At 40.9% G+C, this 20,554-nt stretch overlaps 1 protein-coding gene across 23 annotated transcripts in view; it reads right to left on the bottom strand.

Moving 5' to 3' along the window:
- The window catches only part of mical3a (microtubule associated monooxygenase, calponin and LIM domain containing 3a), a 107,076-nt gene that overhangs the window by 14,156 nt on the left and 72,366 nt on the right, over positions 1 to 20,554 (bottom strand). For 13 of the 23 annotated variants that reach the window (XM_088080077.1, XM_088080056.1, XM_088080060.1 and 10 more), the window contains 15 exons: positions 18,717 to 18,811; positions 18,437 to 18,530; positions 14,133 to 14,328; positions 12,625 to 12,887; positions 12,242 to 12,334; positions 11,448 to 11,609; positions 10,932 to 10,994; positions 8,914 to 8,988; positions 8,661 to 8,774; positions 8,499 to 8,578; positions 6,348 to 8,415; positions 6,146 to 6,240; positions 5,429 to 5,605; positions 4,222 to 4,272; positions 3,345 to 3,452 (listed from right to left, as the gene is read on the bottom strand). In XM_088080077.1, the coding sequence (XP_087936203.1) occupies positions 3,345 to 3,452; positions 4,222 to 4,272; positions 5,429 to 5,605; positions 6,146 to 6,240; positions 6,348 to 8,415; positions 8,499 to 8,578; positions 8,661 to 8,774; positions 8,914 to 8,988; positions 10,932 to 10,994; positions 11,448 to 11,609; positions 12,242 to 12,334; positions 12,625 to 12,887; positions 14,133 to 14,328; positions 18,437 to 18,530; positions 18,717 to 18,811 (3,734 nt within the window). The remainder of the gene's footprint in view (positions 1 to 3,344; positions 3,453 to 4,221; positions 4,273 to 5,428; positions 5,606 to 6,145; positions 6,241 to 6,347; positions 8,416 to 8,498; positions 8,579 to 8,660; positions 8,775 to 8,913; positions 8,989 to 10,931; positions 10,995 to 11,447; positions 11,610 to 12,241; positions 12,335 to 12,624; positions 12,888 to 14,132; positions 14,329 to 18,436; positions 18,531 to 18,716; positions 18,812 to 20,554) is intronic. The other 10 variants (XM_088080078.1, XM_088080065.1, XM_088080066.1 and 7 more) reach the window with 7 other exon arrangements.

The raw sequence follows: 20,554 nt of genomic DNA, 5'->3' as shown, positions 1-20,554 counted from the left end.
TTTTTAAACACTAATGCTATGAGAGAAAAATACACTGGTATTGAAGGGGACCAAATATGCTTATTTTCAGGTTCATAGTTAAACCCACCCCACAACCATGTTTTACATGCTTTGCTCTATCTCTCTATCTGAGACACCTCTGTTTAGCACCTGTCTCTTGAGGTTCCATCCCAAACAAGACCAGCATGCTCTGACAGGTCAGTGTTTCAGAGTTTTCCATATCTGCACAATTTTTACCAGATCCTGCCATAACAGGATCCGGCACCTCCCATGTTGGGACCAGAACCTATTAAATTGGATTTGGCACCTCCCGTGTCACTACGAAAATGAGTATATACATTTTTGTCTAATATTTAATGTTACCTGTCTTATTAGTTTTTATTTCCCACTGAAGTCGCACAAAATCCCTTGTTTACCTATTTTAGATGCATTTTAAATCAGATCTTGAGAGACATCTCAAGGGAGCTGATGTTGTGATTTGAAATTGCGGTTTGAATTTAAGATAGCCTGCCCTCAGTGGCAAGTAGGGAATTGGTAAAATAGCAAAAATATAATCAAGTTTGTTGAATTTCCTCAAACTATCCAGCCAGTCGGACCTGAAGCAGGCCAAAGTCATTTTGGCAGATCGACAGTGTGGAGAGCCCTGTGAGGTCATGGATTGCAAATGGACATAGTACATAGAACTGCCAGAGACGTGATGAGTAAAGACACAGGGGAAAGGAGGCTGAGAGGCTAAGGGCTCTATGGATGTTTTTTGGCCTGTTTTGGACAAATAAGCATGTTCTGGGACCTCCTACTTTACAAATTAAGCACTGTTGCCCTGCATTATCGTTCCAGTAGAGGAATAACTGTAAGGGAGTATATATTGTAACAGAGTATATATAAAGTTTATATTCTCTACTGGGAAAAAATGGCCAATAAATGCTTTTAAACACAATGGACCATGTTCCAGCAGGAATACCATCCGAAAATTTGGGAGAATTTAACAACATCATAGCAGTGTACTTGCACCCAGGGATTTACTGTAAGAGTATAGCTGCACTTTCTACAATGAAATATCACAAATAAAAGCTGCTAAACACAATCAGACATGTCCAAATGGGAATATGGTCCAAAATCAGGAGAAATTAACAACATCATTAACATAAAAAACTTTTTTCCTTCACATTAGCATGTAGCTACATGTAGAAGTGTAGGCTACGCAATGTAAACACTTGCAGTAGCGTGCCTGGAGCAGATGACCATATCCAAATTAGGAAAAAAAACCTCCTTACTTTTACATAGATATACCTCATTATTTGAAATTGTGGTTATTAATCAATATATACATCTGACATTGTGTAAAATTATACATATATGACAGTAAATAAAGAAAAACAAACTAGGTCCCCTTAAATACTGAGGACATATTCCCTTTTCTATTTTTAAGCTTAACCAAAGTAGCATAGCCATTGTAAAAAGAATCATTTCATATTTTCATTTCCAGTGGTTAAAATATTTATTTATGAGAGTTATTCTCTGTCATCACAGATACTGACTACAAAAACACAGTATTTCTGGCCATCATCGGCCAGAAATACTCATAAAGTAAATATGATGTCCTCAAGTGACCCATAACCAGTTCAAACTAGTTCAAATGAGTTTGCATGTCTTCACGTGATCTGTTGGCAAGTTAAACTCACAGAGACCCCTTTGGTGAAAAGGAAAATTGCCTTTGGTATCTTACTTTAGTGGTATGTATTTTACAGTAGATGCTTGAGATGAGGTCCATTTAAATGATATTTGAGCTGATTCTGATTGTATATGATTTGATTAGCTGGTGTAACCTAAATTAAGAGATACAAAGGCAGAACAATTAATCAAATGAACAGAAACAGCTCAATTTATTTATTTATTTTCACTTGGGACTTCCACTCACTTCCTCTGTCAGTGCCGAACTTTATCAGTGTCGCACAGCAAGAGAAGCTAAACAAGAAGCATGGCTTGGGTTCTGCAAATAGCCACTTTTAGGCCAGCTAACCGCAGCTCCTGGAGCAGAGACTTTAGCCTTGGCTTAGTGCTGAGTCAGTGGACTGGAAGCCTGACTGCAGAGTAACAACATCAATCAAAGTGGATTTCCTAACCGAAGGATGAATTTGGCCGCCCTCCAAGGAGGGCTGAGTCACATTAGATTGACCATATGGTAGGTTAAAAACAAATAAAACAGGACAACACTGGGTAACAGTGACAACAGTACTAATGTAGCCTATCTCTTGTATGCTACTAACACTACAGACATACAACTAACCCACTTAATTTTTACATTGTTTGACATGTTCGACATGAATGATGGTTTGATGAAAACATGCATGTATGGTTACTATCTTAGTTTAGTATGTAAGCTTGCGGCTATTTATTAATCATCACTAACTACATAGTAAAGCAAACAGTTCCACACATGACTTTTATGAAAGCAACTTTTTGTCATATTTGCTGATACTGTTATTTCATGGCCTTTGTGTCCATCTACCAGACTGAAGGATAACAACCAATCAGAGCTGAGGAGTCTCTAACGGAGCTGTCAATCTTGTCAATGCCTGTGAACTGCAGTCAAACTGTCGGTGCTGATCAAATATGAATCAAGATTGTGTTAATGCATTGCCTTCTTAATCACCTCAAATATTTTTAGAAATATATTTAAATGAGAACGTTTGGACAGTGCTTGGTTTTTGCTCTATTGTTTTATACATGGCAGCCAGGTCAAAAACCTTCTCATCTGCTTTTCTCATTTTAAAGCTAAACAATTCACTTTAATATGTTTCTAAAAACATTTGAGGCCAGAGGAAGGTAATGCAGTAACAGAATCTTAATTCATATTTGATTACCATTGCCCTGTTTGACAGCAAGTCACAAGTCATTGGTTAATTTTACTGTTTGGCTGTATTTGTACTCGTAAGGTGGATTCTTGCAAATGCCATTAGAAGCACTACGAGGAAGCAGAGGAACATGATTTTTTTCATAGACTATCCATCTCATGTACTTACATGTGGGTATGGTGACAGTTTCAGCAAATATGACAAAAAACGATTGACCAACTAAGTTAGCAACTACAGCTTTAAGGCTGATGTCAAGTATTTTGTCGTAAACTAATGTATTGGAAAGACTGAAATGTTGTCCCAGTGATGGTGCCAAATGAAAATTCTGGTAAACGAAAAACATATTAATCAAGAGGAAAATATGAGTGTCTGTACCAAATTTCATAGCAATTTATCCAATAGTTGCACAGACATTTCACTCAAAACCACAACTGCCCACCTCACAGTGGGGATGGAGGGAAAGTCAGAGGATCAGAAAAGGTCAGCTACCTGAGCTCTGTGCAGCCTCTTGAGTTCCTCCTGCTTGGCTTGTCGTCGTGCTGCTTTCTGGACCCTCCGTGTCAGCTTAGCATTCAGCTCCTCCTCCGTGTAGGTTTTCTGGTGTAATGACAAAAAAACACGGGTCAGAGAGGTCTCACTCACAAGCTGCTAATATGTGGAGTTGACTCCATGGAGCCCTGGCCCTTCAGAAAAGCTCAACAGGAGAGGAGGGGGGAAACTCTGATTGGGTCTTGTAGAAGGTCAGGGACAAACTCGACTAGCAACAATAAAATCTATCTCAGAATATTTAAACCTTCACTACACAGTTAACACTATCTACAGGCTTTTCGCATCCTTTCAATTGCAATTTCAAGGTAACACATTTCTCTCACATTTACAGTCCTTCAAATTATGAAATCTTCCATAGTAAAAGGCAATAATATAGTGAGTAAATAAGCAGGGGTCTTTCTCGTTTTAGTGGACTTGTGAGGACATAAAAAGCTGGCATGTATCAGGAGCAAGAGAAAACAGCACTGAAGTAGAACATCAAGGTTATTCCAGTATCCAGACTGGAGTGAAAGAATACCACAGTGACAGATAGGCAGGTTAATATCATACCAGTCAGAGAGGAACCAACCCTGATATCAAGAAATGCAGAGGTATCATTGTGACCAAGAAAAGTGAGCAATTTTGGAAAAGTCACGTTGTAACAGAGTGGAGATCCAGCAGTGAGTGAGCGGGCGCTGCAGCCCGACTTATCACATGCATCCAGAGAGGACGGTTAGTTTTAGGCCAGAGGTGTTATGACAGTAAACTGGCACATGCGCTGAGGGGTATGGGGGTCGGGGGTGGTGGGGGTAATCAATGGGAATGTATGTAATACTACCTTTGTGGCGTACGATCTCTTGAACGCCAGTGCGTGAGGGACATAAACAGACTTGGGGAAGACAAAACAAAAAAAAAAGGGAGGAAACAAACATGATACAGATGATATGATTAAATGGGTTAATGATTATGTTAAGTTGGTCAAAATAAAACAAAAAAAGTAATAATTTAGCTGGTACAATCAAAAACAGGCAATGTTAATATCCCACACCAACACAAAAATGGCACGGTGCAGTGACATTATATACATCTACGTTAATCAGAAATTAGTTAAACAAAACATCAATTACAAATCACATTGTTAATAGAACAGATTTTGGATTTTTAGAAACTTGTCCTACCATAAAGCAGTGAGACAGCTCTATTATTTTCAATACTATATCTACAGTGATCTCTAAGGGAATATATCAATACATTCACAGATCTGAAAAACTATGAAATACCACAAAAGTCACTAGAGACTAGTCTACTTGATTCCTGTGGGCTCTTATTGAATTATGCAAGGCCTGGCAGGCATGGCACAGCTTTAACCCATTACTAGAGCTGCACAAAGTCCAAATTTAGATCAATATTATTGAAGACTAACAAAATGTCAAATCTTCATAGATGTCATCAAAATGAAGAAAACAAAGAGCTTTTTTAAAAATGCTTTTACAGCGGTTAATGAATTCATGCCTCTGGCCCTGAACTCGACTGCGTCTATCTAAACCACCAAAAACACGCACACACAGACTGAGCAGCAGTGGAGACAATTGTTTCTGAATTTCAGCCTGACACAATGAATGCAAATGGGTTCAAATAAAAGAACTCATATGACAGAAATGTGGGTATTGTGTAGTCATTATATGCCACCTGCATGCGTAATGACTCCAGTCTTCTTAAAAAATGTATCTTATCATTATTTTACTTTTTGTTTTGACTAATCATTTAAACATGCATGTAACATGTGACAATGTGGTGCTGAAGACCTTGAAACTGTGTTTTTTGCTCTGAGATAACCTTAGGGCAAAAAAGTAAACATTCTTACATCTAACACCACTTTAAAAAGAGATGAATAGTATTAAATATGAATTTCAGGTCAATCTAAAGGCCACATTCAAGCTTTGTTACCTTAATGTTGAAAGATTATAATATATGATTTATTTGCCTACTTGCAAAATTGCATTTAGATGAAATTCAAAATCATTTAACCCCCTGCTGCACAATACCTCCTCATTGTCTTTCTCCTTTTCTCGATCAACCTCTTTCTCCCGCTCTCTTTCTTTAAGCCTTCCTTTCACCCTCTTTCTTTGCTTTAACTCCCTCCTTCTCTCCTTCTCCAGTTTCTCCTCCTTAATCGCTTCCTTCTGCATGCCTGATACTAGGTCAAAGATGTCCGTGTGCTGCTGGGGAAGTGGAAGAAATTATTTAAAGGAGAATGTTTTTTTTAAAGGAGGTAAAATAGAAATGGATGCAATAGATGTGACATCGAGCCTCGCTTAACCTGTCCGCAGATTATGCTTCTATCACTCAGGTCTGGAAAGGTTTAACAGGCATATCTGGCAGGGATAAGCATGCTTGCGTTGTTGTGCTTTACACTTAACAGGATGAGCACATCACCTGAGAATCATTGGTTTTTGCTTCCAATTTCCAAACTAGAAAAAATGAGGGTGCACTGTATGATTTTCCAAAAATAAATCACAGACAAAATGTGTGATATAATAAAGCATGAGAATTCATGCTTCACTTTATCTATAACACCAGGACCAAAATCTTAAGAACTTTCAAGAGCGGTCTGGCTCTGATCTCCGCTGATCGTCAGCTGATGTTTTGCAAACAAAAATTTCTTCTCTTAAATGAGCTCAGTGTGGCTTTGCAAGGCTATACATGTCTAAATACCTCATGATGAAAGCGTGACATGTCTAACTGCATCCACTGTTACTTACATCTGCCTTTGACTTCTGGGACGACCTCTCCAGAACATCATCACAGGAAAGGTCTGAGTCCTCAGAGAAGCTCAAGTTTCTGCGGGATTTCAAATCTGTAAAAAAAAAAAAAAAAAGACAGAAGTAAGTAGTTAGTAATATTAGAATAATAATTAGAAATATTACAAAGAATCATAGTCAAACACTGCTTGACCTATCTTACCCGATGATCTCCCAGGAGGAGACACTTTCTTCTTCCCAGAGTCCTGAGTGGTGGAGCTTGAGGATGGTGTGCTCGGACACGATTTATCATCCTTCTTCTTTTTGTCCTTCTTGTACCCTGAGAAGACAGCCTTCCACAGCGACTTGTGTTTGGGCGGTGTCTCTTCTGTCCCGGAGAGCCTGCTGGTGTCGTTCTTGGCTTTTTTCTCCTTCTTATTCTTGCGTGGCGAGAAGAGGGAACTTCGTTTCTTGCTCTTACTTGATGAGGAGCCGTCTGACGAAGCCACCGAGCTGTCCAAACTCTTGTTGCTGCTGAAGAAACGCTCAGGAAGAGCCTCCGCCTTCTTCGACTCCAGAGCTTTCACGGCTGAAGTCTTCGGAGAGACGGCTGACTTTTTACTTTTTCCCGCAGTATCTGGGGTGACAGTCCAGGCCACTTTGGGTGAGGCACCCTTTTCTATATCGGATTCTTTCATCTTATTTAACTGCTTGGCCATGGCATCCTTCAGAGCCTGGCTCTTGATGGACTTTTCTCTAGCCTTCATTCTCTCCTCAGCGATCTCCTTGGCCTCTGGGGAGAATTGAGTTGCCCGCTGGGTCTTTAAGACTTGGCTAACAGGGATATTAGGTTTACCGTTTTCCATTGCTAGAGCCAGATGCAGGGGAGGTCTGTCCTTGCTGGGCTTGCTGGTGGGTGGAGTATAGTACCTGTTTATGCTCGTTTCTGGTGTCCGCTCATCGTAGGTCTCCTCCACGTCATCTGCAAACGGAATCTCCTCCACCGTCTCAACAAATGATTTCCTCACCTCCTGCGGCCTTGGCCTCCTCTTCTCCCTCATCACAACCACTGGAGTTGTTTCTGGTTCTGCCTGAGGTGAGGAGACTTTCCTCGGTGCGGGTTTGGGTGCAGACACGGGGCTCAGCTGGGTCCTCGGTGCAGGAATGGGACTCTTGATTTTTTCTGGCTCTTTGGCACGCTCAGGTGGAGGTTTATCTGTTCCGTTGCTCCAGGACACCTGGTGTCTCTGCTGCCTGAGCACAGCTGGAGACTGATTAGCAGGCACAGGTGGTGGTGGGCTGGAGGGCGGGGTGAGCATGGTGGAGTCGGACGTGTTGTAGCTGTCACTGTTTGCCGTCTGGCTCGTGGCCATGCTCCCGTTCAACCCCAAGCCAGAGCTGCTGCTGAGGTCCCTCTTGTCCGAGCCATTACTCTTGGGCTCCACAGGAGCAATTGGGGTAATGACCTGACCCTCCAGAGTGATGTTCAGTCTGCGGATGACAGCACGGCCTGTAAAGGCAGGTTTCTGTTCCTCCGGCACATCTGGAGTCTGGGTCTTGACAGGGATAGGATCTTGCACTGGAGCTGTGATGACACTCTTCTCTAAGATTTTACTACTGCGGTCCAATGGAGACAGACCGAGGCTCTTCCTGATCTCAGCACTCTTTAACCAAAATTCCTCAATGATATCTGTCTTTTTAGACGGAGTTTCCTCCTTTGAGGAATCTATGGAAGTCGAGTGCTCAGGCGTGTCTTTGTCTGTTTTGGTCATGGGTGTCGAAGTGACGGCGGGGACAGGCTGAGTTCTGACGGGAGAGTCAGAGGAAAGAGGTGACGAGGGTTCCTGGCAGGGCAAAGGCTGTGCACAGATTGGGGAGAGGGGGTTGCCTGTGAGAGGGCAAATAGATCGCTGAGGGTAGACAGGAGATATAGGCGTGCGAGTCTCTGGTAGTGGAGTGGGCTGAGAGCGGATTGGGGAGCTGACAGGTGACTTGACGGGGGATATGATGGGTGATCTCACAGGTGACTCATTGTCTGGCTTGACTGGAGAGCTGATGGGTGATTTGGTGAGAGAAGTGAGGGGAGATGAGGCTGGGACATTGACAGGAGAAGCCTCAGCAGCAAGAGTTGGAGACGGGACAGGAGATGGTTCCTTGAGTGGAGCAGGTGAAGGAGACAGCGGGCTCTTGATGGCTGCAGTGGGAGATGGAGTCGTCCTCTCAGGCTTTTTTTCCTCAGGTATGAATGGTTCTGGGAAAAAGTGTGCGCCAGGAGACTTAAGCAGAGTTAACTGGGAGAAAAAAAAAGAAGATTAGGATTTAGTCAAAATTGACGTCACATAAGTTCACTTTGTTAAGCATGGAATTAGCTCACCTGTAATTCGGGCTCTGGAGATGGTTTCAATGGGGAAAGAACAACATCTTCTTTCTGCACAGGGCTGGTGCTGGATGGTTCTGAATGCAAAAATTACAAAAATAAGTTTTTTAAGTTTAAAAATATTTGTGATCAATTTAGAGGAATATTAGAGACATGTACCAATACTAGAGGCCATTCTCAGACTTTCTGATTCCTTGTCTTCCTCAGTGAGTACTTCAGGACGCTCTGGCTGATGTAAACGTGCCTCGGCTTCTGCATCTGAAGGGATGTCATCTGGAATTTAAACATTTTGAAAATTTTAACTTTTACACCGCTTTAGAAGTTTAATTATTTATATTCTTTTATTGTAACAGAGCCCAGTTCTTTGTGAACTGATGGCTTCATCATTATTTGTCTTATTTTGACCGCTCACCCTGATCCATCTCTGTACCGGGCTCTATATCTGGACTGTCTGCTTCTGCTTCCAGATCTTCATCTTCACAGGGCCCTGGCATGACAAAAAAATGTCAAAAAGTTAGTCAACTAACACTCTCTCACTGCAGATAATAACAGAGCGAGAACTTTTTTTCAACTTCCTAACCTTAAATGAACTGTTCTCAAAAATTCTCGCTTCAGGCTAAATGTTTTTTCTTTTTAAAAAAAGAGAGCACCGGAGTTCAAAGATTGCTTAATGAAAAAATCTATCAAAAGCAGTTTTGAAGAGTGGGCTGGAAAATTAAAGGTTGAAAAAAGGATGAAAAGGCTTCAAAAACCAAAATCCTTTTTTTTTTACTGAGGACAGCTTTAGGAAAAGTTTTCTGGCAAGAAAATCAAACATTAGTTGTGCCCACAAAACTAAATCATACATGTCAAGTCAATAAATATGAACAAAGGGTTGAGCACAGAGTAGCATTAGTGAATAGACACATGCAGCTATCCATTTTTTTAAATGTGCAAGTGGATGACATTTAAACCAAGCAAAAGCAGAAACCAAAAATGTTAATGACATTGGTTAAGTGACGAGCAATAACTCCTCATTTGAACTAAAGTAGGTGGGAGAGACTGTGAGTGTAACCTATACAGTTTCATGCAGATTTAGGATAATATTACAACATTAACCTTCACTTCTGCTAAATGCACTTTAGGCCTTTGTCCATGTGGGTGCACAGGCACATACTGAAATAACATCTGATTCTAGTGGGTCTGAGAACAAGAAGATCTTCACTAGGCTTTAAACCATAATGACCCTGCCTATGAATTTAAATATATGTGTAGGACTCTCATAACATAAAGTCAAGCTATTGGAAAGTTGATATGATACCTCAACAGCCTCAATATCTAAACTTTGTGCAAGTACAAGTGCCATGAAGGTGTTAGTCCATGAAAGTAATAACAGTAATGGTGGATTACAGATGAAATATTTCACACATTACCCACCAGGGCAAGAAACACTGCAGTGTTGAGTGTTTTCAAGCCTTGATGGCTCTTCTGTCTCTGGAATATATTACATCGCAGTACAGTATAGTGTGTGAGTAAAGGGAAAATACTAGGGCTGACCCGAATGTTTAAAAGATTCGATCTTTGGTAATTGATGTCTGAAAAATTATGGTAAACGTGATAGTAAAGGAAATGTGCCGCACATCAACACATATTACAGCTATGTTACGTCGTCAGCTGCAGAGCTGAAATATTGCTGTAACGATTCACTATAAAACTCCATAACTTTCAATGATTTGAAAGCAGCACACATGGAAATCCTGCATATATTATTAGTTATTCTCAGACAAGGACATTAAAACTTTGTGATAGTTTTGTGCGCTGACTCGCTCTTGTCTAATATCAGTCACCAGCAGTCTAACACTACTGAAACAAACCACAAATAGCAGACTTACAGATACACCAGCAAGATGTCGAAAAAGTCAAGCGTTTGGAATAGTTTCGAATTTGCCAGGATAACCCCTTCAAAAAGTCAAGTGCCAGATTTGTGAAAGACAACTTGCAGAAATCTACAACAAACTTGCCAAATCACCTGAAAACTGTGAGTAACACCACAACCATCTTGCAAAGTATTCTTTCCTCCAGCTATTATGGCTGATGCTACTTTGACCTGCATGCTGACACAGCACTGATAAGTTATTATAGGTGCATTAACTGAAACTGATAAATCGCAGACATGTCTCACTGAAGCTTTAACGCCAAAAAACTGGTGTTCAGGACAGCCCTAGAAAATACATATTTATAAGTTGGAAGGGTAGGATGAGAGGTTGGGAAGTGAGATCTGAGCCCAAGAGAGCAGAGCTCTTGAGAGCGACAGCCTTACAGCATGCATGCTTGTGAGTTTTTACTGGTCTCTGTTCGTGTTTGTGCATGCTCCAGGTAAAGGCCAGCCGAGAGACAGATAGAGTATGAGTCTAAGGCGGGATGCTGTGATCCCTTTTAAGTCTGTGCTACCTCCAGACATGGACTCCAACCAGACTCTCACAGCCTCGTGTCGGGCGGATGTGTGGGCGGGGGCTACATTCAAACCAGATGATACAGAACAACGAGGGATAGGTGGCAGGAAAATAACAGTAAAGTAATTAGACACATGAGAACGAACATAGCAGAACACAAGAGAACAAAGCGGAACAAAATCAAAAAGGAATTGACAAGTGGGGAGGTTATGAGGTGCACTGGGATGCGGTTGAAGAACGTTCACCCCAGAGGACCGACAGCGACTCTGAATAACAAATTAAAAGATTGAACACAAAATTAGACATTCCAAGGGAAAAAAAAGCAATGAGACAAAAAATGTACAAATCAAATTATTATAAACAACAGGTGGGTTAGTTTGGGGGAGGTGGCTCCTCCTGTTGCAGACACAGACATACAAAACAGAACAGCAGCAGCCACACTGGTGAAATGAGACGCCCTGATCCTTAACCCTGTGAGCCCTCCCAGGTGTTCAGCTCCTCTGGGGTGGGTTACCTGTGGAGGAGGGCTGCGTGAGCTCAGAGGGTTGGGAGAGTTGGGAGGCTGAGGCCGGCTGGACCTCCTTGTCTCCCTCAGAGTCCAGGTGTGTTCTCACCAAACCTGGAATGGCCTGGGGATCCACAGGCTGCAGGACTTGTTGGATCTGAAGGTTCCTGGCTAAATGAGTGTGTTGCATGTGGTGGTTTTGTTGTTGTGTTCAAGTTGAGTGTAAACAAACAAATCGGAGACAGGTAAAGAGGTTCGCAGTGTGTAGGAAAGGTTGTAGAAGAAAAGAAAGAGGAGGGAAGAGACAGGACAACAATGAAAGAGAAAAGGAAGAGAGACAGTTAGAATACAGCGGCAATAAAAAAAAAAATCATCAGAGAGGCTGGGTTGAGGAAGGCTGCATGCACTAGGCTGCAAAAAGAGTCAAACAATAGAAGTGAGCTTCAAAGATACGAAATGATACCCATTTGTTGAAAAGAACAATCTGCTACTCAATACCAAAACATAACTGCAGCGCCTAGGGGGAAAACACAAAAATCTGACATTTATCAGATTAGTGTATTAAGGCCGTATACAAAAACATAGGCGTTAAACAGGTTAACAGCAGGTTAATATGGGATAAGACACACAGTAAACAAACACACTTATCAACACAAAATTCCAAACAACAAACCAAAGAAACAAAAAAAGTAAAAGCCACACTCTTATTGTAGAAATCCTCGAAAAATAAACCCAAACCAGCCAGGATTATGTATCACGCTCAAAGTTACTGCAAATGCATCTACAGGCCGTTCTGCTGCTACCTTTAAATGTACCAACATCCTCTTCATCTGTGAGATGCTTCTCCAGCCAAAGGCCTGACTGGAGCTCTCTGTCCCAGGGGCAGTAATCCCCCTCTGCCAGCAGGGGGAGACAGAGGCCCAACCAAACAAAAAACACACGGGTACACACATACACACGCACGCACGCAAACACAGTGGACATAGAGGGAAGTGATGAAGAGGAGAGGGTGGAAAAGGAGGACAGAAGCAAAGAGGATGAGGACAACAATGTTTGAGACAGTGACACACAACACAGATTTCGATAAAAGGCAAATGGAGTTCTGCATAGGGTGATATCATATACTACATTTTCAGTCTTCACAGGGCCTGTGCTGTAATCACACCACAATGAAAAACATATTTACCATCACTCGACTCCTCCTCATCTTCATCCTCATCTTCTTCCTCGTCCTCCTCCTCATCCTCATCTATCTCCCCGTCTCTGCTGACTGCATCCGCCAAAGCCTCACCCTCCTCTCCGTCCTCACCCCTCAGTTTGGCGTGGAGCTCTACCGCCTCCTTCCAGGGCACCCCTCCGAGGTCTGAGGGGCTGCGAGGATGTTGTTCCACCTCCTCCTGATCCTGATCCTCCTGCTCATCCTCCTCCTCCATGTCTGACTCTGAGCTACTGTTGAGACACAGAGGAGGAGTCAAAGTGAAGGGTTTCGAACAAGTGGGAGGGAAAAACTGACAGCACGCAATATGCAACACGAAGGAAGGAACTTCAATTACTGTACAATATTAAGCTCTCAGGCTGACTCCCCATTCTAGGTACACTGGTTCTACTGCAAATGTTCCTTTAATCAAACATTGACATCAACATGTAAACTAGGGCCACAACTAACAATTATTTTCATTAATAATATTGTGATTTATCTATCAACTATAAATCTCTAAAAAGTCAGAAATTAGAAAGGAAATGTGCATCACAATTTCGGCCAGCTCAAAGTAACTATTTTTACATTTTTATTCTGCCAAACAGTCCCTAACGATATGCGACATGGAAATTCTAATGTGTTCAACTTCTTGCTCATTTACAACACAGGCTAAAGTTGAGGGTAGAGTTAAAAATGATTAGTCAACTGATCAATCTAAAAATTACGCACCATCTATTTTGATAATCAGCAATCAACCAATCATCCAAGTAAATTTTAATTACAAATGGGAAAACTTGGTCTGGACAGAGATCTTTGTAAACCTTTATATAGAAAAAATGCTTAGGAGAAACTGCACCGAAATGGTTCAGATTTTTAAAAATCGGCTCCTGCACACTTTTGACGCCACAGTGAATTTCTGCAAGCCTGATGAAGCTCACTGGACCGTAACATAGCTATCAAATATGTACAGTATGCAAGAGGTGATTTACATTTAGAAAAATTCACTGGTTCCAGCTTCTCACACAAATATTTTTTGGTCCCTGTCGTCTTTAGTGAGTGAATAACTTTGGATTTTGGCCTGCTGGTTAAATAATTTAAGATATCCTTAGACTGTGAGAATTAACAGAAGGCATTTTTGCTATTTACTTAAATTCTACAATGATGGAAAAATCAACTAGAATAATAAGTAAACTAATCAATATTGAAAATGTTCATTAGTTGCAGACCTTTTGGATGAAGTTGTTTAAATCACTGAGCATTGATTTGTCACTCAAACTGATTCCCTAATCTAAAGACAAGCACACAGGAATAATGAGGATGGATTTGTCATCACATTCATTTGGCCCACTAGCAACAATCCAACAAAGGATAAGCTGCAAATATCCATATTATAATCAATATCATAATTTCAGCAAATTATAAATCCAAACATTAAATATGTTGAATGTCAATGTCCATTTAAAAAATGCATTTCTCAATCAATTTTAGGCTCATACCTGGAGCCCAGATCAGCATCTGTGGCCTTGTCCAGCACGCTGCTGAGGTTGTGTTCTGCCAGAGTCTCCTCGGGGACCTCCTCCAGCTCCTCCTCCCTCTGCAAAGACAGACGGTAGTTCTCCAGCTCGATGCGCTCTGGAGTTCCCCGCAGACGTTTCGCAAGGCTGGGTTCCTGCAAGCCATTGACCTCCGGTGCTGGGGTTGTGTACAGTGGAGACCGCAGGTGAAATGATGACATCGGGGTGGGCAGCAGGTTGGAGGTGAGAAGGCAGAGGGGAAAAAAAGCACAAAAAATGGCACTGAGAATCAGGTAGGTGCAACAGTGGAGAGGAACATAGCCCTCTGCAGTGCAGGAGCCATGCAGGGCTGACTGCATTTATCTGTCCACGGAAATAAACAGGACCAAAACAAATCCACTCTGTAGCTGTTTGTAGGAACCTCTACAGTTATGATGGCTCCAAATTCTGGTAATGTTTGTGTTTGAACATATGAGTCTAATAGCATCAAATCCATCACACATCCAACAATGTAACTAGTGGATTTCCACACACATTTGCTGTTACATTACTAATTCCCGTTAACCCCCACTAAGCCGAAGGACTTTGTATTTTTAGGACAAACTGACAAGGACACACCAATTGAAGATCTATAACTGAATTTATTGCATTAGATTATAATCCTACAGCAAGTGGTATCAACAAACACACACAGGTTTAACACTCTAAAACCAGGTCGGTGCCTTGCCTTTTTCCCATCCTGAGAAGCAAATCTTAAAACTATGTGGGGGTATTTTTCCCGAAATTTGTCTTCAAAATTTACTTGAATATTGATTAATATAAATGTAATGGATCACAGTATTTTTTTAAATTTATTATGGTACACTAAATTGCTCTCCAATCAGAACTAAATGTCAATGACCCCCCTTTAAATCCCACTACAAAAGGCTAGGTGTGAAGATGAATGTGTGATATTTGATACTGTAGCATATGTTATTCTGTATAGATGAGGAATGTGGTGAAACAGCTGCAATGTTTTCCTTTTTTTAACCTCTATATGAGGCAACATGCCAAAACATGCATAACAGCTGTGATGAAAATTAGTTTCCATTTTAAGGTTAATCTTTTTATCAAAACCTACCCTTAAATTAAAGGTTAAAGCGACTCATGACTTAACAAATGCTATTTGCACTGTTTTTGGTATCCAATGCAAAGAAATTATCTTAAATATTTAAATTAATGAACATCTTAATTATGTATTATATAATTATATAATTATATCGCCCTACAATATTATATTATCACCATACAATATTATTACAATGATAAACGTGTTGCAATGTGCCAAGTATTGCAATAACATATATGGCAATTTATTACCTTTATTTGACTATTAATTATATCTCCTAAGAAAAACTTTGGCATTGTCTGTTTTATCTAATAAAATAAGGCTTTCAATTAAATTATTTTATTGCAGCACAATGTATCTAGTGGACAGTAAAAGAAATTGACTTTGTTATTCTATTATGCTACCAAAACTTAAACATGTTTTTGTAATATCAATAAATCATATATATACAAAAAAAATCAATGTTCGCGCGTTCGTGAATTGATACAATATTGCCACGCAAAAATATCACATTACAATGCTCTATCTATTTTTTTTTTTGTATACTGGGATTTCCTAAAATAAAAGAAACAGTGAAAAAGATATGTCGAAATGTTAAAAGAATTCTAGATGTAGTCCAGAGGAACCTTAACACACATAATAATGCTTAACTTCTATTTTCTCATGTAACTTATCGTTTGTAATTATTATATTATCTTATCAAGAATTATCGTTATAGTATTACTATAGTATTTATGAGTAACTATTTGAATTTATAAAACTACACTTGCCACACAATGCAGCAGGCCTACACTTAACTAAATCAAATTCCAATTATTCTTATTGTGTTTATCTTATCAGCCTGTTTGTTCAGCGCTTTCTGGTTTTATTGATAAGAAATGAAAATAACATGCAATCCAATAAATTCAGAAAAAGTGCACTATATTAAGCAAACACAAGTGGGTCTTAGCAGCAGTTTGTCGGGGAGTGAGAGGCTGAGGGATGCAGGAAGAGAGAGCAGCCGAGAAGGTCTGACAGAGGAGTGAAATCAAAACCGATCACAGGCACTAATTCAAGCACTAGTAGAGCGCTCAGTTTTAAGCTGCTCTGATAGGAGGGGGAAAGGTAAAGCTCACAAAAGCACTGGTACAGGCACTTCATCACAGATATGGTGAGTTTCAGTAAGAGGGATACTAGGTGCAAAACAGCTTACAGAGAGAAAGAAACACAAAGTCACAAAGCAGGCTCTAAAGAAACACATCACACAGGAGGAGGTAGAGCTAAAAGTCACAGGCCACTAGAGGTTACAATCACAACAGAGGAAAGCTTGGCTCTTCATTAAAACACAGGCAGGCCAAAAAAATCATGTTTACGTGGTTAACTAAGATATAAATGCACTGCTATTAGGGATGGGACAACATAAAGTTTCACTGCAGATTGCAATTAAGGTTGGGTACCCAAATCCAGTGCCAAACGACCAGTACCTACCACACCAAATCACAAAGCAGATTTAGGTGCCTCGTTTTGTTGTCAGATTGTGTGCATAGGGAATGTGCAGTTGAGAGAGAGATTGTGTGCGTGGGTCATTGCAGTGAGGCAGCAAAAGTATAAAGTTAAGTGCAGCAGTGCAATGTGTGCACAGTTTAGGATAAATTTGGTCAAAGAAAAAAATGTTACAACTCTTCAAGACCCTCGCCAAGTTGCTGTGTATGAAGTGGGGTAGCCCCAAAGTTAGCGAGTAAAGTTAGCCTCCCATTACAACCTCACCAGGCTCACTTAAGGTGGACCAGCTATTGACAATATCGTTACAATCTCAGCAGCTCCTGAACAGATTGAGAAATGTCTGGCTGCCAAGTCTGTGAGAGTAAGGGAGCATTGTTGGGTAACAAGAGCCAATGGAAATATGACACAGTTGAAAAAAAAATCAATTTTATGTTAAAATTTGTCTTTGCAATAATAATAATATAAAAAAAAAAGTTCTTTAATGTAATTGGCTGTCTTTTTTGTGTGTGTGTGTGTGTGTGTGTTTTTTTAAGTATCTGTTTAGGCACCATTTAGACACCAGTTTTGTTTCACAAGTATCGGTTTAGCGCCAGTATTGGAAAAAAAATCCAAATGATACCCAACCCTAATCATAATTAAAAAAAACACACAATAAGATGATCGTGGTGAATTTCCATTATCGGGATAATTTGTGATTCTCATGTCCAGCAGACTGCTGGGTAACTAACAGTTAAAGAGACTTGGGCCACATACGCACCAACCTCAAAAATGCAAACAATCTTTATCAATCTTTAGCCTATTTCAGATCAAAAGATATTGTTGATATTGTTTGTTTCTTCCAAAAAATGTATTTCTCATCTACAATGCAATAGAAATATTTGTTTCTTAACAAAATGCAAGATGAGGCAATTCCAGTATGTTTTAGTAACATTTTAAGAGTTTTAAGCATATCTGGCTGATTTTCAGGATCATAACATGAATAAAAATCTTTCTGCCTAAAAAACTGTCATACAAAATGTTCATATTGTCCCACTCCTAATTGCTATGACCAAAATTTTAAGTGATGTTTTGAGTGAGAAAGCTGGAACATAACTGTCGGATCTCATTAAAAAACAAGAACCGGAAGAGAGTTATAAATAGTTAATACTCCTGCCTGGAGAGCTGACCAGAAGAAACTGTGTCCAACTCTTTTTTAATTATCGAGCCAAGGAAAATAAATAAATTTAAGATGCACCATTCACTTTTAAAATTATGCTGCCAGAGGGGTTGCTTGACTTCCTAAACCAATCACAAGTCATAATAATGGCTGCTAGATAGAGAGAATGCTGCATCTTCAAGAAATAAATCAATCACTGAGACGAAGAATCACAATTTACATGAACACTGCAGGCTCAGTGAGTCAACACAGTCAGCTAAATCTATACAATCCCACTGAAATTAGTTGGCAAAGAAAGTAAAGAAGGGAAAAGAGGAGGGACAGGAGAATCATGCTAGAGGAGGTCGAGCAGGACATTGATGGTGAGACAGCAGAAGAGGTAGATGCAGTAGGTGCACAGGAAGGGAGAGTCTAGGGGGTTGTGTGCCACCTGGTGGCAGGTCCAGGAGAGCGTGCGGCGGAGGGTACGCAGCGGGACTCCCACGCCCTTGACCAGACGGCAGGGCGCAGCCACCACAGCAAGAGAGAGAAGTGGGGTACCTGAGGGCTGGAGCTCGGCCGAGGGGGCTGCCGCTGCCATCGCCCTTCCAGGAGCGTCCACGGTCGCCGTAGGAACTTGGGGAACCTGGTTCTCCTGCAAAGACACACAAAGTCAACCACAGAAAAGCTCCCTACTTGGTATGCAACTCTGCCTCCCACATTTTAGCCCCTGTGCATCTACCTAAGCACTGCAGCTCGAAGATAAAACAGTTTCTTTATTATTACACAAGCCAATTCCTGATTTCCAACAGGAATTCAACTAGTAAACAGCAACATGTACCTTAGCGGTGATTGGAGTGGGGGAGGGAGCAGGCCTCTTTCTCTGAGCATAGCCAGACAAACGGTAACAGTAGTGGGGCTTGCAGTAAAATTTCCCTGAAGGATTAAAGGAGACAAACAGCACAAAAGCAAATAAATTCCATGCATAAATACATACACACTGCGCATTCTGCAAATTTCACCTCACAGAATCCATGGGCCTTATCTCTTCTGCAGAAGTAGACTGTGTGTTTGTCGCTTAGAATAAAAAGATCTTCCTCTCTGCCTCAGTTCAGACTGTCAGTGGGTTTTTTAGTCCCACAGTTAACTCTGGAAAAAAAAAGCTACTCTGTCTGAATGAACAATCTGCTGACTGTCCTTGAGCACAACAGAGACGCCTCCCAGAGAGGAAAAATATGGAATCATGAGACTGAACTCGGCTCTGGGGTCGAAGTAATGTAATGTAAAATATTAAAGTTGAGATTTACTGTACATATTAAAGGCTCAGTGTGTAGGATTTAGTGGATACATTGGCAAAAATGGAATATAATATCACAAGAATATTTTCTTAAGTGTATAACCACTTGAAACTGCGGATTGTCATGTTTATGTGACCTAAGAACAAGCTGTTTCTATCTACAGAGGAAGTAGGTCCTTATATATGGAGATTGCCATGTTGCACAGCTATGTTTCTACAGTAGCCCAGAACAGACAAAACAAATACTGACTCTTGAAAGGGCCTTTTGTTTTTTTCACATTGAACATCGTAGTTAGAAGCACCAATGTGACAAGAGCTTTGAAAAAAACACTGAATTCTTTAACATGAAAGTGCTTTACTCAGTGTTTTATTAGTTGAAATCATGGGGTCCTTTGTTTTGGAGATGAAGAAACCTCCACGGATAATACCGCTCATGGTAAAAAACAGTTATTAGAAATAAGCACACATTAGTGGGTGCTGTGTAAACAGTCATCTCCGACATGCCAAACAACATAGAAGAAACAGTGATTTTTCACATGAAGCTGCTTTATTCTGTGTTTTTACTGGTTTAAATACCTGAGACCGTTTGTTTAAGAGTAGAAACCTCAGATAATTCAGCTTCCAGTTAAAAAACTCCTGAACACCCAGATCAAAAATAAGGTGAGCACACACAGCAGGCCCTGGGCGAACAGCCTGTCTGCGACATGCCAAACAGTGCAGGAGAAACACTGAATAGTTTTATTCCGTTTTTTTTAGCAGACGGGTCCATTTATTTTAGAGAGGAGGAGGCCTCTGCAGATAATTTAGCTCCCAACAAAAACCTCCTGCACAATGAACACTGAAGGAATTTAACTTCCAGGAGTTTTAAGGAGTTTTTTCTCAATGCCGCCATCAGAAATCATGCATGTCTGTTAACTGCATTGCCATTTGCAAGCTTAGCTTAGCTCTGTGATAGCCATGTGGTACTCTCACTACCTGGGGCTCGCGATTACAGAGCCTGGGTCTGTTGAACTGCACTACGCTAATCCTGTTGCCTCTCGGGAGCATTCCTGCTCCCTTGTTTCCTAGTTTCCCTGGATCCTGGCCGTAACCTTGACTGTGCCTGACTGTGGTGATAGCTGTGCTGATGCCGCGACCCTGCCTTTGGTTGTGCTCGTGCTGTGGCTGTACTGATTCTGTGCCCCCCGCTCGCCCTGATCGTGGTCTGGTCCTGGTTGCGCCGATGCTGTGATGTTGCCTTTGGACACCTCCCTTTCAACATATGCATGAGACTGTTATCTCTATCAACATCATCATAGAGAGCAATTACTAATTTCACACCTACCATTATTGTAATATGACATGTATCTGTTTCTATTATTGCTGTGCCCCCCCCCCCTCCC

Source organism: Plectropomus leopardus, chromosome 7 (genome assembly GCF_026936395.1).
Source record: "Plectropomus leopardus strain MGB_pleo_1.0 chromosome 7, ASM2693639v1, whole genome shotgun sequence".
Lineage (NCBI taxonomy): Eukaryota > Metazoa > Chordata > Actinopteri > Perciformes > Serranidae > Plectropomus > Plectropomus leopardus.
Note: the sequence above shows the minus strand (reverse complement) of the source record. Positions and strands in the feature narration are given on the sequence as shown.